The sequence below is a fragment of the Sapajus apella genome, unplaced genomic scaffold, assembly GCF_009761245.1.
Source record: "Sapajus apella isolate SASKATOON/1434 unplaced genomic scaffold, GSC_monkey_1.0 scaffold229, whole genome shotgun sequence".
Classification (NCBI taxonomy): Eukaryota; Metazoa; Chordata; class Mammalia; order Primates; family Cebidae; genus Sapajus; species Sapajus apella.
The window spans coordinates 353,255-379,054 of record NW_022437169.1 but is presented as its reverse complement, the minus strand read 5'-3'; the positions used below and the strand labels follow the sequence as shown (position 1 = coordinate 379,054).

General features: G+C 46.7%; 2 protein-coding genes across 2 annotated transcripts in view; one reads left to right on the top strand and one right to left on the bottom strand.

The window, feature by feature from the left end:
• The window catches only part of PI4KA (phosphatidylinositol 4-kinase alpha), a 149,790-nt gene extending 137,074 nt beyond the window's left edge, over positions 1-12,716 (bottom strand). Inside the window, exon 1 of the mRNA XM_032271316.1 lies at positions 12,491-12,716. Coding sequence (XP_032127207.1) covers positions 12,491-12,634 — 144 coding nt within the window. The 5' untranslated portion in view covers positions 12,635-12,716. The remainder of the gene's footprint in view (positions 1-12,490) is intronic.
• A 178-nt stretch (positions 12,717-12,894) lies between these two features.
• The window catches only part of SNAP29 (synaptosome associated protein 29), a 26,870-nt gene continuing 13,964 nt past the window's right edge, over positions 12,895-25,800 (top strand). The window contains exons 1-2 of the mRNA XM_032271322.1: positions 12,895-13,251; positions 24,557-24,753. Coding sequence (XP_032127213.1) covers positions 13,015-13,251; positions 24,557-24,753 — 434 coding nt within the window. The 5' untranslated portion in view covers positions 12,895-13,014. The remainder of the gene's footprint in view (positions 13,252-24,556; positions 24,754-25,800) is intronic.

Below are 25,800 nucleotides of genomic sequence, written 5' to 3'. Positions count from 1 at the left end.
CCCAAGGGTATTAAAAGACACATATCTCGAAGATGTAAATTTTGACTGCCAAGGTAAGGAAATACTAAACCAACGAGAAAATAAGATTCTTTGTAAGTCTGGATGACTGGGCAGAAAATTACAGATGAGAACCATAACAGAGGGTATTTGTAAGGTATTTAGGTCAAAATAAAGCTACAATAATAGCATTATAAAAGTTGGATAATTAAATGATTTGTTTAAAAGCGTACTACTTTTTGTTATTTAAAACCTCTGGGAACACTCTTTCCGGAGAAACAAAATTCCCTGAGAACTAAAGACTAAGATTTAAGTATTAATGGTACATTTTTTTGTTAAAATCATTTTTAATTATCTTTCAAATGTACTGTCCACTCAGACAAAAAAAATACTGAAATTAAGGTGATATTTTCAAAGTGACTCAGAGCTATCATGATAAACAAAGGTGACTGTGACATGACACACATGGACCTACAGATATAAGTGGAACAGTACCTGCTCCTACAAGCACCCTGATCAGAGTTTCATTAGAGATGCTCTTTTGAGCTGCGTGCAGTGGTGACTACCTGTAATCCCAGCTGCTTGGGTGCCTGAGGTGGGAGGACTGCTTGAGCCTAGGAGTTAGAGGGTGCAGTAAGCTATGAAAGTGCCACTGCACTCCAGCCTGGGCAACAGAGCAGGATCCTGTCTTAATAAAAAAGATGCTCTTTGGTCATTTGCAGATGGATTTATGACTTTCTAATAAACAATTTCAGCAAGCTTATAGGATACAAGATTAAGTTATGACTATCAATTGTATTTCTATAAAGCATCAATGAGCAAATTAAGAAAACTAGTCCATGGTTAACTATGTTACATAAACTTTATCTCAATTTAAAAAAAAACAAAAACACAGGAACAGAAAACCAAATACTGCACATTCTCACTTATAAGTGGGAGCTGAATGATGAGAACACATGAACCTGCGGTGGGGGAAAAACGCACACTGGGGCCTGTGAGGTTAGGGAGGGAGAGTATCAGGAAGAATAGCTGGTCAGGTGCAGTGGCTCACGCCTATAATCCCAGCAATTTGGGATGCCAAAGCGGGCAGATCACTTGAGGTCAGGAGTTCAAGATCAGCCTGGTCAACATGGTGAAACCCCACCTCTATTGAAAATACAAAAATTAGCCAGGCGTGGTGACCTGTGTCTATAGTCCCAGCTACTTGGGAGGCTGAGGCAGGAGAATTGCTTGAACCTGGGAGGCAGAAGCTGCAGTGAGCTGAGACTGCCCCACTGCAATGGATGACAGTGCAGGCTCCAAAAAAAAAAAAAAAAAAAAAAAAGGCAGGGGGCCAGGTGCGGTGGCTCACGCCTGTAATCCTGGTACTTTGGGAGGCCAAGGTGGGTGGATCACAAGGTCAGGAGTTTGAGACCTGCCTGACCAACATGCTGAAACCCCATCTCTACTAAAAATACAAAAAAAAAAAAAAGCTGGGAGTGGTGGCAGGCGCCCGTAGTCCCAGCTTCTCAGGAGGCTGAGGCAGGAAAATCGCTTGAACCCAGGAGGCAGGGGTTGCAGTGAACCAAGATCACACCACTGCACTCCAGCCTAGGCAACAGAGCAAGACTCCATTTAAAAACAAAAAACAAAAAACAAAACAAAACAGGAAAACCAGGAATAGCTAATGGATGCCGGGCTTAATACGCAAGTCATGAGATGGCCTGTGCAGCAAAACACCATGGCACATGTATAACAAATCTGCACATCCTGCACATGTACCCCCTAAACCTAAAAGCTGAAGAAAAATAAATAAATAAAAATTTAAAAAGAAAAACAACTGTAATCCCAGTACTTTGGGAGGCAAAGACAGGAGGATTGCTTGAGACCTGGAGTTCGACACCAGCCTGGGTAACATGGGGAGACTCCTGTCTCTATGGAAAATTTCAGAAATTAGCCAGGAGGCTGGGTACAGTGGCTCACGCCTGTAATCTCAACACTTTGGGAGGTTAAGGTGCGTGGATCACTTGAGCTCGGGAGTTCAAGACCAGCCTAGGGTACATGGTGAAACCCAAGACCGGCCTGGGGTACACAGTGAAACCCAAGACCGGCCTGGGGTACATAGTGAAACCTAGTTTCTATTAAAAAAAAAAAAAAAAAAAAGCCTACAAAAATTAATCAGGCATGGTGGTTTGTGCCTACAGCCCCAGCTATTTTGGAGGCTGAGGTGGGAGGACTGCTTAAGCCTGGAAGGTCCAGGCTGTAGTGAGCTGTGATAATACCACTGCATACCACTGCTCTCCAGCCTGAGTGATAGTGAGACCCTGTCTAAAAAAATAGTATATAAAAAAAAAAAAAACAATTTCATTTAAAATAGCATCAAAAAGAACAAAATACTAATGAATAAAAACAAAAGAAGTGCAAAACTAAGAAACATTACAATATTGCTGAAAATAAAGAAAACTTAAATAAATGGAAAGACATCCCATGTTCATAGATCAAAACAGTTACTATTCTTTAGATGGCCACACAGGCCAAGCACAGTGGCTCACACCTGTAATCCCTGCACTATGCAGGGTGCAAAGGTGAGCGGATCACTTGAAGTCAGGAGTTGGAGACCAGCCTGGCCAACGTGGAAAAACCATGTCTCTACTAAAAATAAAAAAATTAGCCAGGCATCACTGTGATGCATGCCTGTAGTCCCACCTAACTGAGAGGCTGAGGCAGAGGAATTGCTTGAACCCAGGAGGTTGTAGTAGGCCGAGATTATGCCCCTGCACTCCAGCCTGGGTGACAGAGCAAGACTCCATGTCAAAAAAAAAAAAAAAAGAGGACAATACAGCAATACAGTCTAAACTGACCTCCGGTTTCAACACCATCCCTATCAAAATCCTAGATGAGTGCTTTGCAGAAAATAACAAGCTGACCCTAAAATTTCCATGGAAATTCAAGGGACCCAGAATAGCAAAAACGATCTTGAAAAGGAAGAACAAAGTTGGAGGACACATTCTTCCCAATTTCAAAATTTGCTACAAAGCTAAAGTAATCAAGAAAGTATAGTAGCCAGCATCAGGAAAGACATATAGACCAAATAAACCCTCACATTTATTGTCAACTGATTTTTGACAAGGGTTCCAGGACCACTCAATGGAAAAAAGAACAGTCTTTCCAAGAAATAGTGCTCAGACAACTGGATATTCACATGCAAAAGAATGAAACTGGACCCCCATCTCATACCACATAAAAACTTAAAATGGATCAAAAACTCAAATGTAAGAGCTAAACTATAAAACTGCTAATAAAAAAACATAAGTATCTTTGTGACCTTGGAATTAGACAACGGTTTCTTAGATACAACACCAAAAGCACAAGGGACAAAAGAAAACAAAAATGACAAAATGGACATCATCAAAATTTAAAACATTCGTGTTTCAAAGAACACCATGAAGAAAGTGAAAAAGCCCACAGAATGGGAGAAAATATTTGCAAATTATATATATCCTATTAAGAAACTTGTATCTAAAATACATAAAGAACTATTACAACTTAATAAAAGGACAAATACTACAATTTAAAAATGGACAAAGGATCTGAATAGATGTATCTACAAAGGAGATCTACAAATAGCCAAAAAGAGTGGCTGTTCTAGGATAGAACAGGCTGGCTTAACACCATTAACCATCAGGGAAATGCAAATCAACAGAACAATAAGACCCACTTCATACCCACTAGGAAGGCTGTAATTGAAAAGACAGACAATACAGAGTGTTGGTGACAATGTAAAAGAAAACCGGCCCTCTGTACACTGTTGGTGGGAATGTAAATGATGTAGTAACTTTGGAAAACACTCTGGAGTTCCTTTAAAGGTTAAACCTAGAATTACTGTATGGTCCAGCAATTCCACATCTAGCTAAAGACCCAAGAGAAATGAAAATATGTCTACAGAAACGCTTGCACGTGAATTTCCATAGCAGCATTATTTATAACAGTCAAAATGTAGAAACAATTAAAACATCCACCTACAAATGAATGGATAAAATGTGGCATATGCATACAATCAAACATTATTCAGTAATAGAAATGAAGTAATGATACATGCTACAACATGGATGAAACTTAAAAGTATGCCAAGTAAAAGAATCCAGTCACAAAGAACCACATCTTATATAATTCTATTTCTATAAAATCTTCAGAATAAGTAAATCTGTAGAGACAGAAAGTAAATTAGGGATGGGGCTGGTAGGGCTGGAGAGTAACAGCAAGGTTTCTTTTGATGGCAATGAAAATGATCTAAAATTGATCATGGTGATGGATTGGCAACTCTGTGAATACACTAAAAACAATGAATGGTACACTTTAAACACGTAAATTTTATGGTAGGTGAATTATATCTCAACAAAGCGCTTTTGAAAAACCTAGCCTCAGAAGGATCAAATTAAACCACAAGCAACTGCCTACCAGAACAAAGGCCAACATTCCCTAAAGGAAGACAACAAAAATCTAAACATTCAGGCCAGGCACGCTGGCTCACCTGTTAACACCAGCACTTTGGGAGGATGAGGTGGGTGGATCACTTGAGGCTAGGAGTTCAAGACCAGACTGGGCAATATGCTGAAACCCCATCTCTACTAAAATACAAAAAATCAGTGGAGTGTGGTGGTGCACACGGAAGGAGTCCCCATAGGTCCTGAGACTGTAAATACTCATTAAAATGTTTTTAAATTTTGGCTGGGTACAGTAACTCAAGCCTATAATCTCAGCACTTTGAGAGGCTGGGGTGAGTGGATCACTTGAGTCCATAGTTTGAGATAAGCCTAGGTAAAGACCCTATCTCTAAAAAAAGAAAAAAATAAATTTAATTAGCTGGGTACAATGTGCACACCTGTAGTCCCAACTACTTGGGAGGCTGAGGCAGGAGGATCCCCAGAACCCAGCAATTCAAGGTGGTAGTAAGTTATGATCACGACACTGCTTTCTAGCCTGAGTGACACAGTGAAACTGTCTCCAAAAAAATGTAATTTTAATTTTTAAAAATGTCTAGGCCAGCATGGTGGTTCATGCCTATAATCCCGGCACTTTCGGAGGCCAAAGGGGGCAGATGGCTTGAGCCCTAGAGTTAGAGACCAGCTTGGGCAACACAGTGAGACCCTACCTCCATTTTTTTTTTTTAAATGTCTATTTATCCATCCCTTTAATGTCAGGGCCTAGCACAGTGCCTGCAACACAGCAAACCCCCAAAGATTTATCATATGAATGGATGGTGCCATCTTTTGCTTTCATAATAGTGTAGCTTTAGTTATCTTTTTTTTTTTTTTGTCTTTGAGATGGAGTCTTTCTCTGTCGTCTAGGCTGGAGTGCAGTGGTGCAATCTCAGCTCACTGCAACCTCCACCTCCTGGGTTCAAGCGATTCTCCTACCTTAGCCTCCTGAGTAGCTGGGATTTATAATCCCATGGTGCACATCACCATGCCCCACTAATATTTGTATTTTTAGTAGAAATAGGATTGCTCCAAGTTGCCCAGGCTGGTCTTGAACTCCTGATGTCAGGTGATCTGCCTGCCTCGGCCTTTCAAAGTGCTGGGATTATAGGCATGAGCCACTGTGCCCAGCCACCTTGGTTATCCTGAATCCAGGCTTCCAGACCAGCTCTAAACACAGAAAAACATTCAGGAAAAGAGAACGGCTTCTGCAGCAGAGACAGAGCCTCTCAGGACTCAATAAACAAATGCAAAGTAAGACCTGAGGATTTCTGCCTCAACCCTATATTTATTTGTCAGTTTACCACACAAATGAAAGTAGTGTTCTGGCTGACTTGGCACGTTCATGAAAGGCCAAGCTTTTTTCCAGCATGTCAGCATATAGGACAGAAGCAAATTCAAAAATAAAAACATAAATAAGCAATCAGGAAGACAAAATGCATAAATTTCAGCAACTGATGTCAGTGATGGGAATAGCTGCTGGTGACAAAGATGAGAGGCAACCACATCTCCAATGAGTCCAAACTGCAAACACAGACAGCAGAAAAGAGAATGTGCAGTAAGGGGTGAGAAATAGAACACTTCTGCCCCCAGGGGAGGCAAACAGCTGGTGACGCAGGAGGGCACTGAGGGAAGGCTACAGAGGGAGAAAGTGGCCTTGGAAGAAATCAACATTACTGACACATCCATCTTGAATTTCTAGCTTCCAGAATGAGGAAGAAATAAACCTGTGTTGTTTAAGCCAGTGTGTGAGACTTTGCTATGGCAGCCTAGCAAAGTAACAGTTAATATGGCATGGTTACAGGTACAGATTTTTTCTTCTTCCAATTTCTTCTTAAAATATGTTAGAGTTGACTTAAAAATAACGATTCTGGCAACATGTATACCCTCCGCTGACCCTCATTCCCTCTCCTCTCACTCTACGGATGGCTCTTCTTAACACAGTCTCACAGAGGAAAGAAAAAGAGGATGGGAAATTCTCAGCTTCATGATGCTGCAAAAATGCCAACACTATGATGTTTATTCCATGGCAGACCACTGTAAAGGACAGGCTGTATAATGATGAACTCCAGAAAGCCCACTACCCTAAGCATCAAGCCACACATTCTTCCAACTACAGATTAGAATTAACTCATCTTACGGAGCACATATGTCCACCCAAGAGGGCTCGGCCTGTCCCTAATGCCACAGTGCCATTTAAACATCAGATCAGGCTGAGCACAGTAGCTCACACATATAATCGCAGCACTTTGGGAGGCCAAGGCAGGAGAATCACTTGAGCCTGGAAATTTGAGACAAGCCTGGGCAAAATGGTGAGACCCCATCTCTATTTTCTTTAAAAAATCAGATCAATTGTTAGCTAAGACACCTCAGGACTCTGGCATTCTAACTGAAGAAAGCAAAGAAAACATTTAGGACATGGAAAAAGGGCTCTAATCAAAGCCTCCTGAGGGTAGGGAGAGGACTAGGAGGACAAGGAATGCTGTCTACTTTGCAGTTCTGCCCGTGACTCTCGGTATCCTAGGACTGAGGGTCCACTGGTTTAACACAGGCCTATAGAGGAGAGGCAGAAATAGGCCACTGAATTTCCCTGACACAGAGAACGATTAACCAGGCAGAGCCAGGAAGAAGCTTGGTAGGGTGGCTCAGCAACATTCTGAAGACAGGTGAGAAGCAGGAAAGCAGAACAAGACTAGCGGGCAGATAGAAATCAGGAAGGAGGAGTCCGGAAGCCAACTGTATATGGAGATCCCAATGTTGAAAACGCTCACTTTCTTTCTTGCCTATTTTTTTCTTCTTATCTTCCTCCCAAAGGGAGAGGGCTGAGGATTGGGTAGGACTGGGTTCAAAGGGCTTCACAGAGAGAGTGTCTTCTGAGGTGGGCTTCAATCCTGGGGGTGGTGCCCCAGTCTAAAGCACAAACTAGCAGGAAAAGCTCAAAGCTCAGACAGGGATCAGAGAACACATGCTCAAGGGTCTTGGCTTTGGCTATGTGAACACGGCAGGAGTCTAGTCACCAGATCTGAAATATGAGAGTAGATGAAATCTTGGTCAGCTGAGGTAGTTCACACCTATAATCCTAGCACTTTGGGAGGCCAAGACAAGAGGATCCCTTAAATCTTGGAGTTTGAGACCAGCTTGGGCAAGGTGGTGAGACTCCCATCTCTATTTAAAAAAAAAAAAAAAAAAGTAGATGGGATTTCATTGGTTTATTAAAGGAAAGAGCAAAAAAAAAAAAAAAATTAGATGGGAGACTCGTAGCAAGGCTGACTTGCTGCTGTTTCCCTGAACCACCAAATTAGCACTGCTTCTGATTTACCTGGCCTAGCACATACCAATAAATAGTATAGGCTCAATAAATGTTTTCTAAAAGTAAATTTTTTTTTTTTTTTTGAGACAAAGTCCTGCTTTGTCGCCCAAGCCAGAGTACACCGGTGAGATCTCAGCCCACTGCAACCTCTACCTCCTGGGTTCAAGCGATTATTTGGCCTCAGCCTCCCAAGTAACTGGCATTACAGGTGCCTGCTATCATGCCTGGCTAATTTTTGTATTTTTAGTAGAGATGGGGTTTCTTCATGTTGGCCAGGTTGGTCTCGAACTCCTGACCTCAAGCAATCAGCCCGCCTCAGCCTCCCAAAGTTCTGGGATTACAGGCGTGAGCCACCGTGCCCGGCCAAAGGTAATTTTTTTTAAAGTAAAGTTCACAGTAATAGGCTTGGTTTCACAGACTGGGATTAGAGTGAGTGACTAGAGGAAGTAACTGTGGCATGTAGAGAGAAAAAGGTAGGGAAGGTTGTGCCATTAATGTACTTCAAGGGTCACTAAAAATATGTCAGGGCTGCCTGAGTTAACAATGTCTGAGCTCACATGTGAAGTCTGGTTCTGCAGACTTAGCCTTCCCCAGATCAACCCCAACTAGATCAAGCTCCAAGCAGTCCTCTGACTTCTCAGGAAGAAAGAGAAAAAAAATAGAAGCAAACAGAAGAAGGGCAAGGGGGGAGAGAGAAGGGGAGGGATTGAATTTTAAACACTAATCTCCCCCCATAAGTCTCCATCTTTATTATCTGAGGTGCGTATTCTCAAATTCCTTTACTCCTAAGAACAAGAAACTTTTCCTTGGGAATGCCAAAGGCTTCTCATTAATTGCTTTAAAATAGAGAAATGTAGTAAGACACATATTATAGAACTACATATTAACAACGATCCCTAGCATAATCAAGTCTCAAGATCTTAGATGAGGACAAGAGGAATTCACATATATTTAATGGGGTCAGCAACTTACAGAAGGCTCCTCTATGAAATAAGTTGTTTCAGGGGTCCCCCAGACTACTCACATATATAGAGTTGTACTGATGGCTAAGTTTTTTACAGTGAGTGGATATCAGCAATGGGAAAAGACCTCAAGCATCCTAAAATCATGTCAGGGCTGCCTGTAGAAACCCAGGCACAGGCTCCCTTATGTCCTCTCCCTCCTATGAGGATATACATCAAGCTTGCTCCTTGCTACAGCAGCAAAAAATGCAACACATGAATGCAAGTTTGCGACCAGGAAAGTCCATTAGAGATTGAGTACCCTACATTAGTCTAGCAATCAGATTCCCAGAAGGAAAGCAAGTATTCAACATAAATCATATGGTTTGTAAAAAGGATCTAGGCATGGTGAACCACCTTTATCATTAATAGTTACAGAACTGAGGGAAGCATTCAAGTGCCCAACATAAAGAGGCTCTAGTAGCCCCAGAGCTGCTCTATTCACTCTTCTCCACAGAAGTAATTGGTAACGGCCAGGCGCAGCAACTCATGCCTATAATCCCAGCACTTTGGGAGACCAACATGGGCGGATCACTTGAGGTCAGGAGTTCAAGATTAGCCTGGCCAATACAGTGAAACCCTGTCTCTACTAAAAATACTAAAAAATTAGCCAGGTGTGGTGGCACGTGCCTGTAGTCTCAGCTACTTGGGAGGCTAAGACAGAAGAATAGCTTGAACCCGGGAGGCAGATGTTGCAGTGAGCTGAGATCTGGCCACTGCACTCCAGACTGGGCAACAGAGTGAGACTCCATCTCAAAAAAAAAAAGTGACTGATAAATGTCGCCCATGAGACTGAAGTATTTCACAAAGTAAGTGGCATTAGGGAGCTGCCAACCTGCAGCTGTGGCTGTGTTCCTTGTAAAATATAACTTTTTTCTTTTGAGATGGAGTTTCACTCTTATTGCCCAGGCTGGAGTTCAATGGCTCAATCTCAGCTCACTGCAACCTCTGCCTCTCTGGTTAAAGCAATTCTCCTGCCTCAGCCTCCCAAGCAGCTGAGATTACAGGCACGCGCCACTACACGCGGCTAATTTTCATTTTTTGTTTTTGAGACAGAGTCTCGCTCTCTCGCTCAGGCTGGAGTGCAGTGTCACGATCTCTGCTCACTGCAACCTCCACCTCCTGGGTTCAAGCAATTCTCCTGCCTCAGCCTCCCAAGTAGCAGGGACTACAGGCATGTGCCACTATGCCCAGCTAATTTTTTTGTATTTTTAGTAGAGACCAGGTTTCAGCATGTTGGTCAGGCTCCTCTCAAACTCCTGACCTCAAGTGATCCGCCTGTCTCAGCCTCCCAAAGTGCTGGGATTACAGGCACAAGCCACCGCACCTGGCCATAAAATAAAATCTTGATGGCCAAGGGCAGTGGCTTACTCCTGTAATCCCAGCACTTTGGGATGCCAAGGCAGGTGGATTATGAGGTCAGGAGTTCAACACCAGCCTGGCCAAGATGATGAAACCCCATCTCTACTAAAAGTACAAAAATTAGCCAGGTGTGGTGGTGGGCACCTGTAATCCCAGGTACTCGGGAAGCTGATGCAGAGAATTGCTTGGACCCAGGAGGCAGAGGTTGCAGTGAGCTGCGATCACACCACTGCACTCCAGCTGGGGAGAGAGAATGAGACTCCATCAAAGAAAAAAAAAAAAAAATATATATATATATATATATATATACACACACACACATACACACACATACTTACATATATATATGTATATACACACATATATATATATATGTATATACACACATATATATACATATATATATAAAATCTTCAAAACTGAAGCAAGTATTACAAGATACAAGGCTACAAATGTTGCAATTACAGAATGTTTTCTCATAACTAGTGATCATGGCTAAAGAAGGCAAATTAAGCTCAAGGTGCCCTTTTCAGAGTACCTGAGTGGAAACGGTGCTACCACTGCTGGAGCTGCAGGACCAGCTTCTTAAAGACCATCCAATTCCCTGCATTCTCTTCTCCCAGAATCCAACTATCAGACATAAGATATACTTGTTGGCTCTCCTAAGAAGAGAATGTGCAAACTAGCTAGCATGAGTTTGATTTAATAAACAGCACTATGCGGCTGGGTGTGGTGGCTCACGCCTGTAATCCAAGCACTTTGGAGGCCAAGGCAGGCGGATCACCTGAGGTCGGGAGTTCAAGACCAGCCTGACCAACATGGTGAAAACCCGTTTAAAAAAAAAAAACAGCACTATGCTCCATTAGTCAGACTATCTAATGATAACGGTGATCATAGGTACCCATGCGCCTTTTTGTTGATCTTCACAACACTCCTATGAAGTACTATCCTGTTTTTGACAGGAGATAGCAAAGTATCAGAGAAGGGAACTGACCTGTCTAGAGTCACACTAGTGCAAGCAAGCGATACAGGATTTAAATTCAGAGGTCCTATTTTCCAAACTCATGTCCTTTCCATTGCATTGTACTCCCTCTTTAGCTAGAAGTCAGGTTAGCACCAATCTGCCAGGACCTGCTCACTCTGAAGGTGTGTGATAAAATCAGGTTAGAGAACCAACAAAGCCAAGGACCAGGTCACTCTGCCAAAAGTGCCTAAAACAGCCTTTCAGCTTCACTCATCAGCAGAGAGCCACAAAACCACTCCCAAATGCAGCAGGCTGGTCTCCAGTCACCACTGTCTTCTAACCTTGTTGGAAAACATCCTCCTCCTATCTGCCAAAAAGTTGAGTGGGAAAGTAATTCCATCCCTTCAGGGCTAAACACTGTGCTGAATCTCATCACACACTGGTGGGTGAATAAAGCTGCCATTTACTGCTCACCCACTGTGTGCCTAGCCCTGTGCAAGACGCCTTATGCTAGAACTCATTTAATTCTCAAGAACAACCTCTTTTTACAGGAAAGGATACAGAGGCCCTAAGAGTTAAACTAATTTGCTCAAGAGGATACGCTAAGTGCCAGTGCAGGGAACAAATTTAAGTCTGACTCTAAAATCTGTGCTCTTTCCAGATCTCAAGGCACATCACTGAGTTGCCTTTCACCTTTCTCCCAAGGTGAGGTTTGCTCTGTCACGACTTCACCTTTCTCTTCTGAAGCAATCCCGAGTTCACTTCTCTGCCCACTGACAGTTCACTCTCCCTTCCCTGACACTGTCCCTTCTGCCAACCCACAATCTTTTACCCAATCTAACGCCCCCAGCCTCGTAGAATAACACTGCGCAATTGGTTTACAGTCAGAAATAACTTTCAGCAGTGTTTCGTCTCCTGGCCACCACAATCAGGTGAAGCCGGTAAAGCAAGTAAAAGCATCCCCATTTTACAAGAAAGGCATCTTCCCAAGCTCTCGTAATAAAAAGCAGGTGAAATCGGGAGCAGAGCCCCACGTCTTAACCCCTGGTCCTCTGCTCATCCCACTGCTCCTCACTGATGCCCGCGACCCAGCCTTCACCCCCGCGATGTCACAAGATGCTCGGTGGGCCAGCAGCTCACTTCCCCGCCTCGCCCACGACCACCCACCTGCAGCTGTGGCGAAGGCCCCGCCGACCCCTCCCCCACGACCCTTATCTTTTTACCAGCCTCTCCCTCTGGAGCCTCCTTCCCCTGCCAGATCCCAACCCTCAGGCGCCCCCTCCCGCACACACTGCCCGCGATCCCTGTCTCGGCCTCCCGTAGACCCTCACCCAGCCTCCCCGCTTTGCCGCCCCAGCCCCTCCTCCTGTCAGCCCGCGGCCGAGCCCGCCGACGTTACCTTCTCCAAGGATGCTGGTCTCTGCACCGCCAGGGAGCGGGCCAGGGACAGGACCGTGTTGAAATAGAAACCCCGCGAAGCGCTGGAGCCGGAGCCGGAGCCGGAGCCGGAGCAGCCGCCTCCCCGGGCCGCGGCCGCCGCCATCACCTCACGCGCCGAGCCGCTGCCCGCCGGCTCCCTGCTCCCGGCCCGCGAGCGCCCAACCTCAGGGCGCAGGCGCAGCCGCATCCGGCTTTCCCGCCACGTGACCTCTCAGTTGCAGACACTATGTAGGGCGTGGCTGCGGGGCGGGCCCACCGCTGCAGGGGAGAGAGGGGATGGGCAGAGGCTGTGGTTGCGCGCGCCGGACGTGGGTCCCCCCGGCCGACCTGCGAGATGGTCGGCTCCGAGGGCGGGGCCACCTGCGCGCAACGCGCGGAAGGAGTTCGCGCTGCCACTGCAGGGTCGGCGGGCGGGGCGACGCCCTAGACGGTGGTGGTGGCGCTGCTTCTTCTCCTTTCTGGACGGTGAGCCGCGCCGGCACCATGTCGGCCTACCCCAAAAGCTACAATCCGTTCGACGATGACGGGGAGGACGAAGGCGCCCGGCCAGCCCGGTGGAGGGACGCCCGGGACCTCCCCGACGAGCCCGACTCGCCCGCGGACAGGCAGCAGTACCTGCGGCAGGAGGTGCTGCGCAGGGCTGAGGCCACGGCCGCCAGTACCAGCAGGTCCCTGACCCTCATGTATGAGTCCGAGAAGGTTGGGGTCGCCTCTTCCGAGGTGAGCCTGGGGCAGGGCTGGTGTGGACACGCTGGTCTCTGCGTTGTCAGACGGAGATGAGAAATGTTTTGCTCACGATCTTTTGAGAATTCTCGAGTTGCCTGGCATAGATTCTTGCACCTTAGTGACTCAATGGCGTGTAACAATCTGTTAACCATGTAAAGGCATGTGCATCTGGAGTACTTGAAGAGGGCAGTTTACCCCAGAAATCTTCCTTAGCTATTAGTCTACTTAGTTGATTTTTTTTCTTACGCCTAGTTCACAGGTAAACTCCAGATTATTTTCTGTCCAGGTGAGTAAAAATTCTGAACAGCAGGGCCTGGGTTATGGAAATGGAGAGTCCATTTCTTCGACATTATTTCATGGGCAAAAGTCCTGTACGAGGTTTTGGCTGTTCTTCCGGGAGTGAGCCAGTGACCCTATGCCTGCAAGTGTCAGGTGATACCTTGAAGAATCGGAGCAAGTGGTCCACAGGTTCTTCCCGCATCACTGACCACATCTTCACCTAACCAGTAGAGGTATTGAAGTCCCGTCTACCCAGACAGCTGCGGAGTTGGCCAAAACCTGAATTTGGATGAGTCCATGGCCTTACCTTTACTTCCCAAATCCTAGACACATAGTGTGTGTGTTAAGAGTCTGTTGCTGCAACTCATCTTAATCAGTTCTTTCTAGCTTTAGATTTCAGAGAGTAGTACCTTCAATGACAATTTTTTTTTTTTTTTCTTTTTGAGATAGGGTCTCCATCTGTCACCCAGGCTGGAGTGCAGTGGTGCGATCTCAGCTCACTGCAACCTCCGCTTCTCGGGTTCAAACAATTCTCCTGCCCCAGCCTCCCAAGTAGCTGGGACTACAGGCAGGCATCACCACACCCGGCTAAATTTTTTTGTATTTTTGGTGGAAGTGGGGTTTCTCCATGTTGCCCAGGCTGGCCTCGAACTCCTGACCTCATGTAATCCGCCCACCTCAACCTCCCAAAATGCTGAGATTACAGGCGTGAGTTGAGAATTATTCTTTATTTACACACCACATTCTCCCTTCAGCCTACTAATGAAACAGTTTTATTTGGACAGAGAAAAAAAAAAGTTTAAAAAAATATAATAAGCCAGGCACGGTTGCACTTCTGCAATCCCAACAATTTGTGAGGCCGAGGTAGGCAGATCACTTGAGCCCGGGAGTTCAAGACCAGCAAACGAAACTCCGTCTCTACAAAATTTAAAAATTAGCCAGGCATGAAGGTACGCGTCTGTGGTTGCAGCTACTCAGGAGGCTGGGGCATAGGATGGCTTGAGCACAGGATGTCAGGCCTGCAGTGAGCCATGTTCATACCACTGCACTCCAGCTTGGACGACCGAGCGAGACCCTATCATTTCCCCTTGCTCTTTTCTTGGGTTACTTCCCTTTCCCACCACTCTCTGTTAATGTATCCCTCATTGATTTGATTCACCTCCCTGTGTTTAGTGTTTAACCATTGTTGGTTTTTTTTTTTTTTTTTTTTTTGAGATGGGGTTTCACTCTTGTTGCCCAGGTTGGAGTGCAGTGGTGTGAACTCAGTGCACTGCAACCTCTGCCTCCCAGGTTCAAGTGATTCTTCTGCCTCAGCCTTCCGAGTAGCTGGGGTCTGCCACCACACCCACCTAATTTTTTGTATTTTTAGTAGAGATGGGGTTTCACCATGTTGGCCAGGCTGATCTTGAACTCCTGACCTCAGGTGATTCATCCGCTTTGGCTTCCCAAAGTGCTGGGATTACAGGCGTGAGCCACTGTGACTGGCCTTTTTTTTTTTAAAGACAAAGTCTAACTCTATTGCCCAGGCTGGAGTGCAGTGGCATGATCTTGGCTCGCTGCAACCTCCACCTCCCCGGTTCCAACTATTCTCCTGCCTCAACCTCCCGAGTAGCTGGGATGACAGGCACCTGCCACCATGCCTGGCTAATTTTTGTATTTTTAGTAGAGACGGGATTTCGCCATGTTGGCCAGGCTGGTTTCAAACTCCTGACCTCAGGTGATCCACCCACCTCAGCTTCCCGAAGTGCTGGGATTACCAGACATGAGCCACCGTACCTGGTCCTAACCTTGTTGAGGAGATTTTGTTTGTAGTTCTTAAATTTCATACCTACGGGATTCCTCTGTTTCATTCTAAATGGGAAGTCCTGACTTAGATTTTGGAGGGTTGCCTGAGATTTTAGGGCCTTGGTGAATGGGTCATCTGATTAAGGATCACAAGCCCAAGCAAGTCAACTAAGAGCTATTTGAGGAGACATCTTTGTAAACCGAGAACAAATGAAGCAGGAAATCAGAATGGTTCAAAGTAGGGCATCGTGGCGGAGGATGAACTTGAATCTAGCTTTTATGGCTGAGGTTTACACAAGAGGAGTGAGAATGAGGGATGTTCTTAGGGAAGACAGGTGAATATGCAAACACACTGGCCCAGCAGCAGAGCTCCTGGGTGCAGAGGAGGCAAGTGATGAACTGGGTGTGTTAAAGGACAGGTGGTAGAGGAGGTAGCTTAGAAGCCCTTGGAGTTCAGAGGGAAAGTTCTGGTCTCATAACTCAGGAGAGGCAAAAACATAGCAGGTGGGAGTTGTTTGATATAGATTGTGATGACATGCCCCACGCTGCTCTCAAAGGTCTTTCTATGCAGTGGGGACTGTGAGAGCAGAGGCAGAATGGCACCTCAGGCATATCAGGCTTGGCCAGGCCAGGCATTGCTGTGAGAGGTACAGTGTGGTCATAACTGGGCAGGTGACAGGTGCTTTTGTCATTGAGACGACCTGTTGGAATTTTCCAGGATTGGATCAGTTCTCAATTATGAGAGGCCCTGGGAGTCAGGAATGACCTGCATCCCTACCCCACCTGGTAGTTTTTTGTCTTTTGATTTGGGGAGGTTTTTTGAGATGGGATCCCACTCTGTCACCCAGGTGCGATCTTGGCTCACTGCAGCCTCTGCCTCTAGGTTCAAGTGATCCTCCTGCCTCAGCCTCCCAAGTAGCTGGGACCACAGGTGCACACCACCATACTCGACTAATTTTTGGTATTTTTGATGGAGAGATTTGCCATGTTGCCCAGGCTAGTCTCGAACTCTTGAACTCAAATCATCTGCGTACCTCGGCCTCCCAGTGCTGGATTACAGGCCTCCAAGCTGTCTGGCCTCCAGGCTGTCTTTGAATAGCTCTAATCACTCTTTAATTCCCTTTGGTGTTGGGATGGGGGCAGGGAGTATGAGCTCTTCCAGCCCTCAGTGCACAAAGTGGCTTGCAGCAGATTCCAGTGTACCCCGCTAACCACCCCACTTAGACGGGTGCCTCCTGGGTAGCCAGCACTGTGAAACATGCCAACACAGGACAGATTTATGTCGGAGGTGAGGACTTTACAAATAGTATTAGTTTGGGAGGATCATAATTCAGTCCCAGCTTGGCAGGAAAATGACTTAGTTAAGTCACCTCTAGCGAAGGGAACGGCCGTTCTCCTACTGTGAAACCTGGCAAGGTTTGTTTCTCACAAAGGCTCAGGCCACAGGCTATGACCACAAAAGAACAAAGGAGAAGTAGCCTGAGCAGGGCAGGTCCCACCGGGCTGACCTGGTAGGTGCTCTATAGAACTACAGGGAGACCTGTAAGCCACCCATCTCTTTCTCTATTTGGTAAGCATGATTTCTTTTTTTTTTTTTTTTTTTTTTTTTTTGAGACGGAGTGTTCACTCATGTTACCCAGGCTGGAGTGCAATGGCGCGATCTCGGCTCACCGCAACCTCCGCCTCCTGGGTTCAGGCAATTCTCCTGCCTCAGCCTCCTGAGTAGCTGGGATTACAGGCACGCACCACCAGGCCCAGCTGATTTTTTGTATTTTTAGTAGAGACGGGGTTTCACCATGTTGACCAGGATGGTCTCAATCTCTTGACCTCGTGATCCACCCGCCTTGGCCTCCCAAAGTGCTGGGATTACAGGCGTGAGCCACTGCGCCCGGCCTGGTAAGCATGATTTCTTCTTTTATTTTCCTAAGGTTTAATTATTAGGAAGAGATGTTCTAATCACATGGTTTAAACTTCAAAAAATACAAAACAGGGTAGCCTTCCCCCACTTCCCTCGCTATCCTCCCTCTACCCCTAAGGCAGCCAGTCACCTTCCCTCCTTCAGTGTCTTGGGAAGATAACGTTGTGGATAAAGACAGGGTTTATTTTTTTTAAGTGTTCTGTACATTCTGGTCTGCATGTGCTTAATTGGATGGAGGTTGTTCCACACTAATATGTAATGAGCTGGGCTTTCTTTATGGCTGTGTTGTATTCCTTTGAACAAATGACTTCTATTTATGCAACCACTCCCCTAATGATAGGAACTAGGGGACTGGCTGCATAAATAGAAGTGAGCATATGCCGGAAAGAGACCTGGAATGTCCAAATCTAGTTCCTATACGAAATGTGTTTCTAAACTGCTGAATCAAAACACAGGTTCAACTCACTTAGTTGAACGGAGGTATTGAGGTTGTTGAGTCTATTTGCATCCTACTTGGATGCGGTTTTTGTACATTCTTACATTCTTTCACCACTCCAGTGAAGGAGACCCACCTGCCCTGGACCCTCCGCTTCCCCTCTTGTAGCTGAATTTACTCCATTGAAGTTTTCTGGGGCCTGAGATCTCAGTTCAGGGGAGTCCAGCAACAAACGGTAGACTAGGGTTTGAACGGCTGGCACAGTAATGTCAATGGAAAGAGGCAGAATTTGGCAGCGCTCAAACATGATGCACTCAGCAGCCACCACCAGCACATCCTCTACACCATCTCATGAAGGGGCCCACCCATCTCTGTCCTTCCAGCTTACAACACACCCACACTGGGCATTCAGTTCAGAGGTGGGAGAGAGGAGGACACCCCTCCTATCCCAGGAGCAGAGGCCATCAAGATGTCCCGGGAACTGAGAGTAGACACATTGCCACAAGGTGGTACCCTCATTCTCAGGGATGCTGGTCTTGGAGCAGCCCACTCCAAATGAGGGGCCCTACAGACCAGAGCCACCCCTCTGAGGCAGTCTGTGGTGATGCTGATGCAGCTAGAGTTCTTAGCAAAAGCTGATGGATGGGGACAGGCAGCTGCTAGATTAAGTAATTTCTCTAATTTGTAAATGTCAGCAGTGGAAGAGGAGCAGTCTCTTGCCCATCTCTTGCTCAACTTTCTACCCCCATGCTTCTCAGCACAATGTCCTTAAGCGTAATTGGCTCCCCTAAAATAGTTACCAAATGAATAAGTGACCTAGGGAAGGAAAGGGAGGAGGGAGGGAACAGAAGATTGCCTGAAATGGGAGGAGAGAGTGGGATGGAAAGAATGCATTGAGCTGTGTGCCTCGATTGCAATGCCTGTCCTGTGACCAGGAAATGCATCCCTGTGCATGTCAGGCTGTGTCTTGCAGGTGGGAGTCTGGTAGAGAAATGGCATTGAACCACAGCTTCACCACTAAGTCTGTTCTGGATTTATTTTTAATTAATTTTTAGTAAACTATCAATGATTGAATTAGACCACTGATGGCCAGGCACGGTAGGTAGCTCATGCTTGTAATCCTAGCACTTGGGGAAGCCAAGGCAGGTGAATCCCTTGAACCCAGGAGTTTGAGATCAGCCTGGGCAATGTGGTAAAACCCTGGCTCTACAAAAAATACAAAAATTAGCTGGGTGTGGTGGTGCACGCCTGTAGTTCCAGCTACTCAGGAGGCTGAGGTTTCAAGACTGCAATAAGCTGAGATCGTGCCACTGTATTCCAGCCTGGGTGACAAAGTGGGACCCTGTCTCAAAAAAAAAAAAAAAGAATTAGACCATTGATCCCAGGCCAACTTGCTGGCCTGTTGGCTGTAACAGGGCACCTTCTGAGGATGGGCTGGTTGTTTGAGTGTGTGGCTGTATCTGCTACTCCTTCCTGGGCACACCCACTCACGGCCGCCATGTTGTCCCAAGGGGCCTTGCTTTGCTGACCAGGAAACACACTGTGAGAAGCTGAGCAGGTGTCTGCTATGTGGCTTTCTGCCTCTGAGGTGTTGTTCTCAGAGTGGGAAGTGTTGTAGGGAGGTGTGTGGAGTTCCCAAGACCACCCTCAACTTCAGTGATTCGCTGGAAGGATGCGTAGAACTGTTATACTTATGGTGTTGGTTCCCTACAATGAAAGGATGCAAATTAAAACCATCAAATGAAAAAAGTGCATAGGGCAGCATCCAGGGGAATCCAGGCACAAGCTTCCAGTTGTCCTCTCCCCATGGAGTCATGTGGACAACACTTACTTCTCCAAGCAGTGTGTGCAACACATACAGTGTATTGCCAACCCTCACGTAACCCTGGGTGTCCAGAGTTTTTACTGGGTCTGTCACATAGGCATGACTGAGTATAGCCTCCAACTCCCCCTAGAGGTCAAGCTAATAATGTGAAGCCCAAGGTCACCATCATATATCACATTGTCAGCCTGGCCTAAGCTTAGGCTTACGTAAACAAGGAGAGTCTGATCAGGCAGGATATTCCAAAAACAAGGAACCGGGCTAGGGCCAGACCTTTCTTTGGAATGCGGAGTGTGTGGACATCCCAGACCTGCTGAGCTAGCCTTTTACTCAGCCCCAGGTCAGCCTGAACACAGACAGTGAGGGGCAGCAGCACTACTGCCTTTGCCCTTGGTGGTTTTTCCTGCACCCTAAGACCTGATTTGTCTCTGAATCCATCCCATACTCCGGCTGCCACAGTCAGACAGAGCCCAGAGTTTGAGCTTGTGTCTTGGGTGCTCATGTGTCCCTGCCAGGGCTTGTGCCGGTGCACACTCCTTTGGGAAGGGAGAGACAGAACAGATATAAATTTCAAATTTCTAGATGTGTTGGCTGCAAATTGCAGTTGGGATCGGGTAGTCACTGCTGCCTTTTGAAGGCCTTAGTGACGTCAAGTTCCCTGCCGAGTCCTGTGGGTGGCCTTGCCCACTCCCCACACAGTTCCTCTGCCCCTACACCAGCTGCACCCTCTGCCTCGTGCCCTTGCCCCATCCCAACTCTTTGTTGTGGTTTGTTTTTAAGAAAACTAAGTCCATCCTTCCTTCAAGCTGCTAAAAAAAAAAAAAAAAAAAAAACTAAGTCCAAATGGACAGGACCCCCAAGTTTTTGACTGCCTGACTTCTCAGTCTCTTCTCCAGCCTCAGCAGGGAACCTCCCTGACCCCCACCTTAAGCTACCGCACGCGATAGCTTTATTTTCTGCCTCCTCCACGAGACTGTAAGCTCAGTGAAGCAAGGACCCATCTGCCTTCCTTGAACTCCCAGCACTGCAATGTTGTCCACAAATGAAAAACTCAGTTTGAACCTCACACATCTTGCCTTCTTGTCAGACTGTAAACACTATCAGGATTGTGGACCCTTGAATCCCTAGCACCTGGAAGGGTGCTTGGCAGAGAGCAGGTGTTCAGCACCTGGGGGCAGAGATCTTGCAACACCTGTCACTGTGTGTGTGTGTTTTCAAGGAGTACTCTGCCAGCAAGGAAGCCCTGACGCCTTTAGGCCCTCACAGTGCCCATGACACGACCTCACTTCGGGCAGTAGATGCTCTCGCAGGGTCTTTGTCTGTCTTCTGCTTCCCCCTGCTCTATTGGAGATCCCTGCACTTGACAAAAAGCCACAAGCCAAAGAGTTGAGAAACTCCCTTTCTCTCTCATTTCTTGGCATGTGCCACCAGCCCAACCAGACCCTTTCTCTCGCCATCTTTTTTTTCCAGTTTAACTTTAGAGGACTCTTGTTGGGTCTAAGGGGAGTAAGAAGTAAGAAGGGCATCACCTGTAATGCTTAGTAATCACTGAAACAAGGAAGCACTTTCCATGTGCGTCCTTTACACCAAGGGCACCTGTGGAGCTCACTCCCCTCACAGCACTCAAGTCCCTTCAGGGACTTCATTCTCCCAGAGGCAGATGGAGAAGATGCACCATGGCTCCACAAAGGGCAGGTATGAGCATGCCTCAGGACCCAGGGCAGTTGAGGCCTGTCTAGGTGATAGCTGGGGTGCCAACGCCTGCCTGGCTTGTGCTTACAGACTGTCAGTGTTCTCTTCCCTGGTATTTTGGTGTTTGCTCTGTCAAGCCCTTCTTCCTTATTGGTTGGAACTAGGTCACAAGCACTTTGAGTCCGGTCATTTCCTCTGCCTTCCGGGGGTGGATTTTAGCAGAAGAAACAGCTCCTCCCTTGCTGGCCTCATGACCTCCAGTGAACACTAGCTTCCAGCAAACAGAAACTTCCAGAGACCAGAGCAGCACTCCCCTGGCCTTTCAGCCTCATGTGCAAGGCAAGCCACCCTCACATACTTCTCTGAGCTTCTAGCTAAACATCTGAATCAGCTGTCTGGTTTCCTTAACAGTAGCACAGACTCTGAGAGTTTGAGAGAGCATGTCAGTTGTGAATAGGAGAAAATAAGTCCAAACTGGGGAAGGTAGCTCTCCAAATTGAGATGAGAAGGTCAGGGTGGGAGGGTGAGTGGTCATGGGTTGGTCCTGATGGGAGGAACTCACCATCAGGGAAACCGATGACCCCCTCCTAATGTGACTGCTGCAGAGCCTTGGCCATGCCTTCAGCCCCCAGTCCCCAGCTTCGTTGCTCTGAATGTCTTTCCAGCTACAGATTCTTCCATTTTCTGCAGCCTGCAAAGCAAGCTGGAACTGGACTGTCAGAAAAATACATAGATGGCTGAAGAAAATCCCTTTAATCCTAATGTATAGCTCTGCCTTACCAGAAAAGACCACAGCATGGACATGAAGATGATAAACTTGAGGTGATGGAAGAAGCAGAAACTCCAGAAACATTAGCAGCTCTTTTTTCTTTTGAAAACGCCCTTGCAAGATTTGCTTGACATATTGAGTGACACAGTCCAGAAAACGTTTTACTTTTTGCTTAAAAAAGCCTGATGGTTTGTTTAGTTATGTCTTGTGAACTGGTAAAAAACATAAATGTTGGAAACTGTAAAATTTGGCAGTTCTAAGTTTATTTCCAACAAAAGTTAAAGTTTAATAATAAATTCAACCAGTGTTTTAGCTTTTTGCCTATATGTTATGTTTTTAAATTTCACCCACTAAACAAAGGACTCGGGTTACACATTGATTCCTTAAGAACTCTAAGGAAGCCACGACCGTTTATTTATAGCTGCATTTTGCTCTTCGGATTTCCAGGATGTATCTTTAAAATTGTTTTGACTTTGTTTTTAGGCATCAAGAGAGAATATCTCTAAAAAACAATTGCATAGTTAGTGTAATTGCTAAGCCACAGGGTGATGCATGGATAGCAGATTTAGAGGAAGGCAGCTGAGGGGAGAGCAGGAAAATGCAGCTCGAGAGCTTTCTGGCTGGAAAGACAGCTCACAGATGGGCCGCAGCTATAGATCACTCCTGAACAAGGGACTGAAGCAAGTTTGTCATGAATAAAGGAAAGTGGTAGTGTTGATGTTGTGGTGAGTGTATTTTCACAACCAGCACCATCAGCTCTGGAGGGACCATCAGTTGTCACTGTGGCCACAGAGCATCACTTACGTCTCCATTGGGCAGATTTGCAGAGACCCAGCAGTGAACAGAGCAAGCCCCTGCCTCATGGAGCTCATATGCCATAAAGAAAAGAGAGGCTGGGCGCAGTGGCTCACACCTGGAATCTCAGCACTTTGGGAGGCTGAGGCGGGTGGATTTCCTGAGGTCAGGGGTTCGAGACTAGCCTGGCCAACATGGTGAAACCAAATCTCTACTAAAAATATAAAAAACTAGCTGGGTGTGGTAGCAGGCTTCTGGAATCCCAGCTACTTAGGAGACTGAGGTAGGAGAATCTCTTGAACACAGGATGTGGAGGTTGCAGTGACAACCTCTGAGCCTGGGCGACAGAGCAAGCATCCATCTCAAAAACAAAAAACAAACAAAAAAAAAACCAACGGAAAAGGAGGTGGAGAGGAGAAGTGGTGGTTGGAAGGAGTTCTCCTTTAGAGAAGATGTCTGGAAAGGCTTCTTTGAGAGAGTGGCCTTTGAGTGGAGACCCTAGTTGGATGAGGGATGAGAGGCTGAGCTATACATGTATCTGGATAGAAAGCATTACAGGCAAGGCCGGGCGCGGTGGCTCAAGCCTGTAATCCCAGCACTTTGGGAGGCCGAGGCGGGTGGATCACGAGGTCAGGAGATCGAGACCATCCTGGTCAACATGGTGAAACCCCGTCTCTACTAAAAATACAAAAAATTAGCTGGGCATGGTGGTGCGTGCCTGTAGTCCCAGCTACTCAGGAGGCTGAGGCAGGAGAATTGCCTGAACCCAGGAGGCGGAGGTTGCAGTGAGCCGAGATCACACCATTGCACTCCAGCCAGGGTAACATGAGTGAAACTCCGTCTCAAAAAAAAAAAAAAAAAAAAAAAAAAAAAGAAAGCATTACAGGCAGAGACAGTGGTGCATGCAAAGGCCTTGGGACAGGGTCACACATGATAACAGATTTTAAAGCTGGAACTGTGGGTGGGCTGGAGTCAGACACTAATAGGGCCCAGAGAGGACACTGGTCCCTGAAATCGAATTTGAGGATTTGACTGTGGCCAGGAGGTTCAGGTGGCCCAGTGGGAACTCCTAAAGTGGGAACTTTCTAAAGGAAGAATATAAGAACCAGAGTCCAGGGGTCAGTGCCAGGCCCAAGCCTATGAGGGTTCCCAGAGTTTAGGGGCTAGAGAGAGTCTGGTTCCAGTTCAGGCCCTGGACTCTGAGCCTCACAGGTACACTGCCATCCATGTTTTGTTTTGTTTTGTTTTGCTTCTGAGATGGAGTCTTGCTCAGTTGCCCAGGCTGGAGTGCAATGGTGTGATCTCGGCTCATTGCAACCTTCGCCTCTCAGGTTGAAGCGATTATCCTGCCTCAGCCTCCTGAGTAGCTGGGACTACAGGAACCTACCACCATGCCCGGCTAATTTTTGTATTTTTAGTAGAGACAGGGTTTCACCATGTTGGCCAGGCTGGTCTTGAACTCCTGACCTCGTTATATGCCCGCCTCGGCCTCCCAAAGTGCTGGAATTACAGATGTAAGCCACCACACCCGGCTTCTGCCATCCATCTTAACATGGTGCCATGAGCCAACCTCTCAGGGAAAGAGTGTCACGAACAAATGAGGAAAGCAAGCTGAGGTAGGGCAGGGAGGGAGAGGCAAAGGAACTTGTTGTTGGAAAGGGTCGTGTCCCCTCACAGACAAGAGCACCCACCTCCAGATGTGCCCACTGAGAGTTTATGAAGTGGCTGCCACATGTATTCCTTGACTGCCCTGGGGGAGAGGTCACAGAAAGCTATAATGCCACTGCCTCTCGGTTTCCGCAGGAGCTTGCCCGTCAGCGAGGAGTCCTGGAGCGCACAGAGAAGATGGTGGACAAGATGGACCAAGATTTGAAGATCAGCCAGAAACACATCAATAGCATTAAGAGTGTGTTTGGGGGACTTGTCAATTACTTCAAATCCAAACCAGCAGAGACTTCGGCTGAACAGAATGGCACCCTCGTTTCCCAGCCCAACAGCAGGTGAGTGCGTCCTCTACCATCTGGGTATAAAGGAGCAGAAGTGGGGTGTAGTGTAAATGACCAAGACTTTCACACATCCGTGCCATGAAGGGATCCAGCAACCCTTTAAGTTACCCATCGGGGAATTTGTCCTCAAACATTGTGAAACCAGGAGCTATTCTTCCCTGTTCCTATGTTCATTTGTTTGACATCTAGTCTGTCAGTTGCTTCTCCAACAATTGTGACCACACTACTTTGAAAGAGAGGGTGTTCACCTCAGAGAGCGTAATCAGTACAAAGTGACTCACTTTACATAATTTTTGCTTTAAAAAGTCTTTAGGGGCTGGGCGTGGTGGCTCACGTCTGTAATCCCAGCACTTTGGGAGGCCAAGTGGGACGGATCACAAGGTCAGGAGTTCGAGACCAGCCTGACCAACATGGTGAAATGCCGTCTCTACTAAAATACAAAAAATAAGCTGGGCATGGTGGTGCACGCCAGTAATCCCGGCTACTCAGCAGGCTGAGAGAGGAGAATTGCTTGAACTCGGGAGGCAGAGGTTGCAGTGAGCCAAGATTGCACCACTGCACTCCAGCCTGGGTGACAAAGTGAGACTCTGTCTCAAAAAAAAAGTCGAGTGGCTCATGCCTGTCACCCCAGCACTTTGGGAAGCCAAGGTGGGTATATCACGTAAGCCTAGGAGTTCAAGACCAGCCTGGGCAACATAGTGGGACCCCTGTCTTTACAAAAAGTATCCAAGCATTGTGGTGGACACCAGTAATCCCAGCTACTTAGGAGGCTGAAGTAAGAGGCTCGCTTGAGGCCTGGAGGTCAAGGCTGCAGTGGGCCGTGATGGTGCCACTGCACTCCAACCTGGGCTACAGAGGGAGACCCCGCCTCAAAAAAAAAAAAAAAAAAAAAAAAAATCACTTGTCTGTAGTCCTAGCTACAGGGGAGACTGAGGTAGAAGGATCACTTTAGCCCAGGTGTTAGAGACTGTAGTGAGCTACAATGGTGTCATTGCACTACAGCCTCAGTGATAGTCTCCCTGTCAAAAAAAAAAAAAAAAA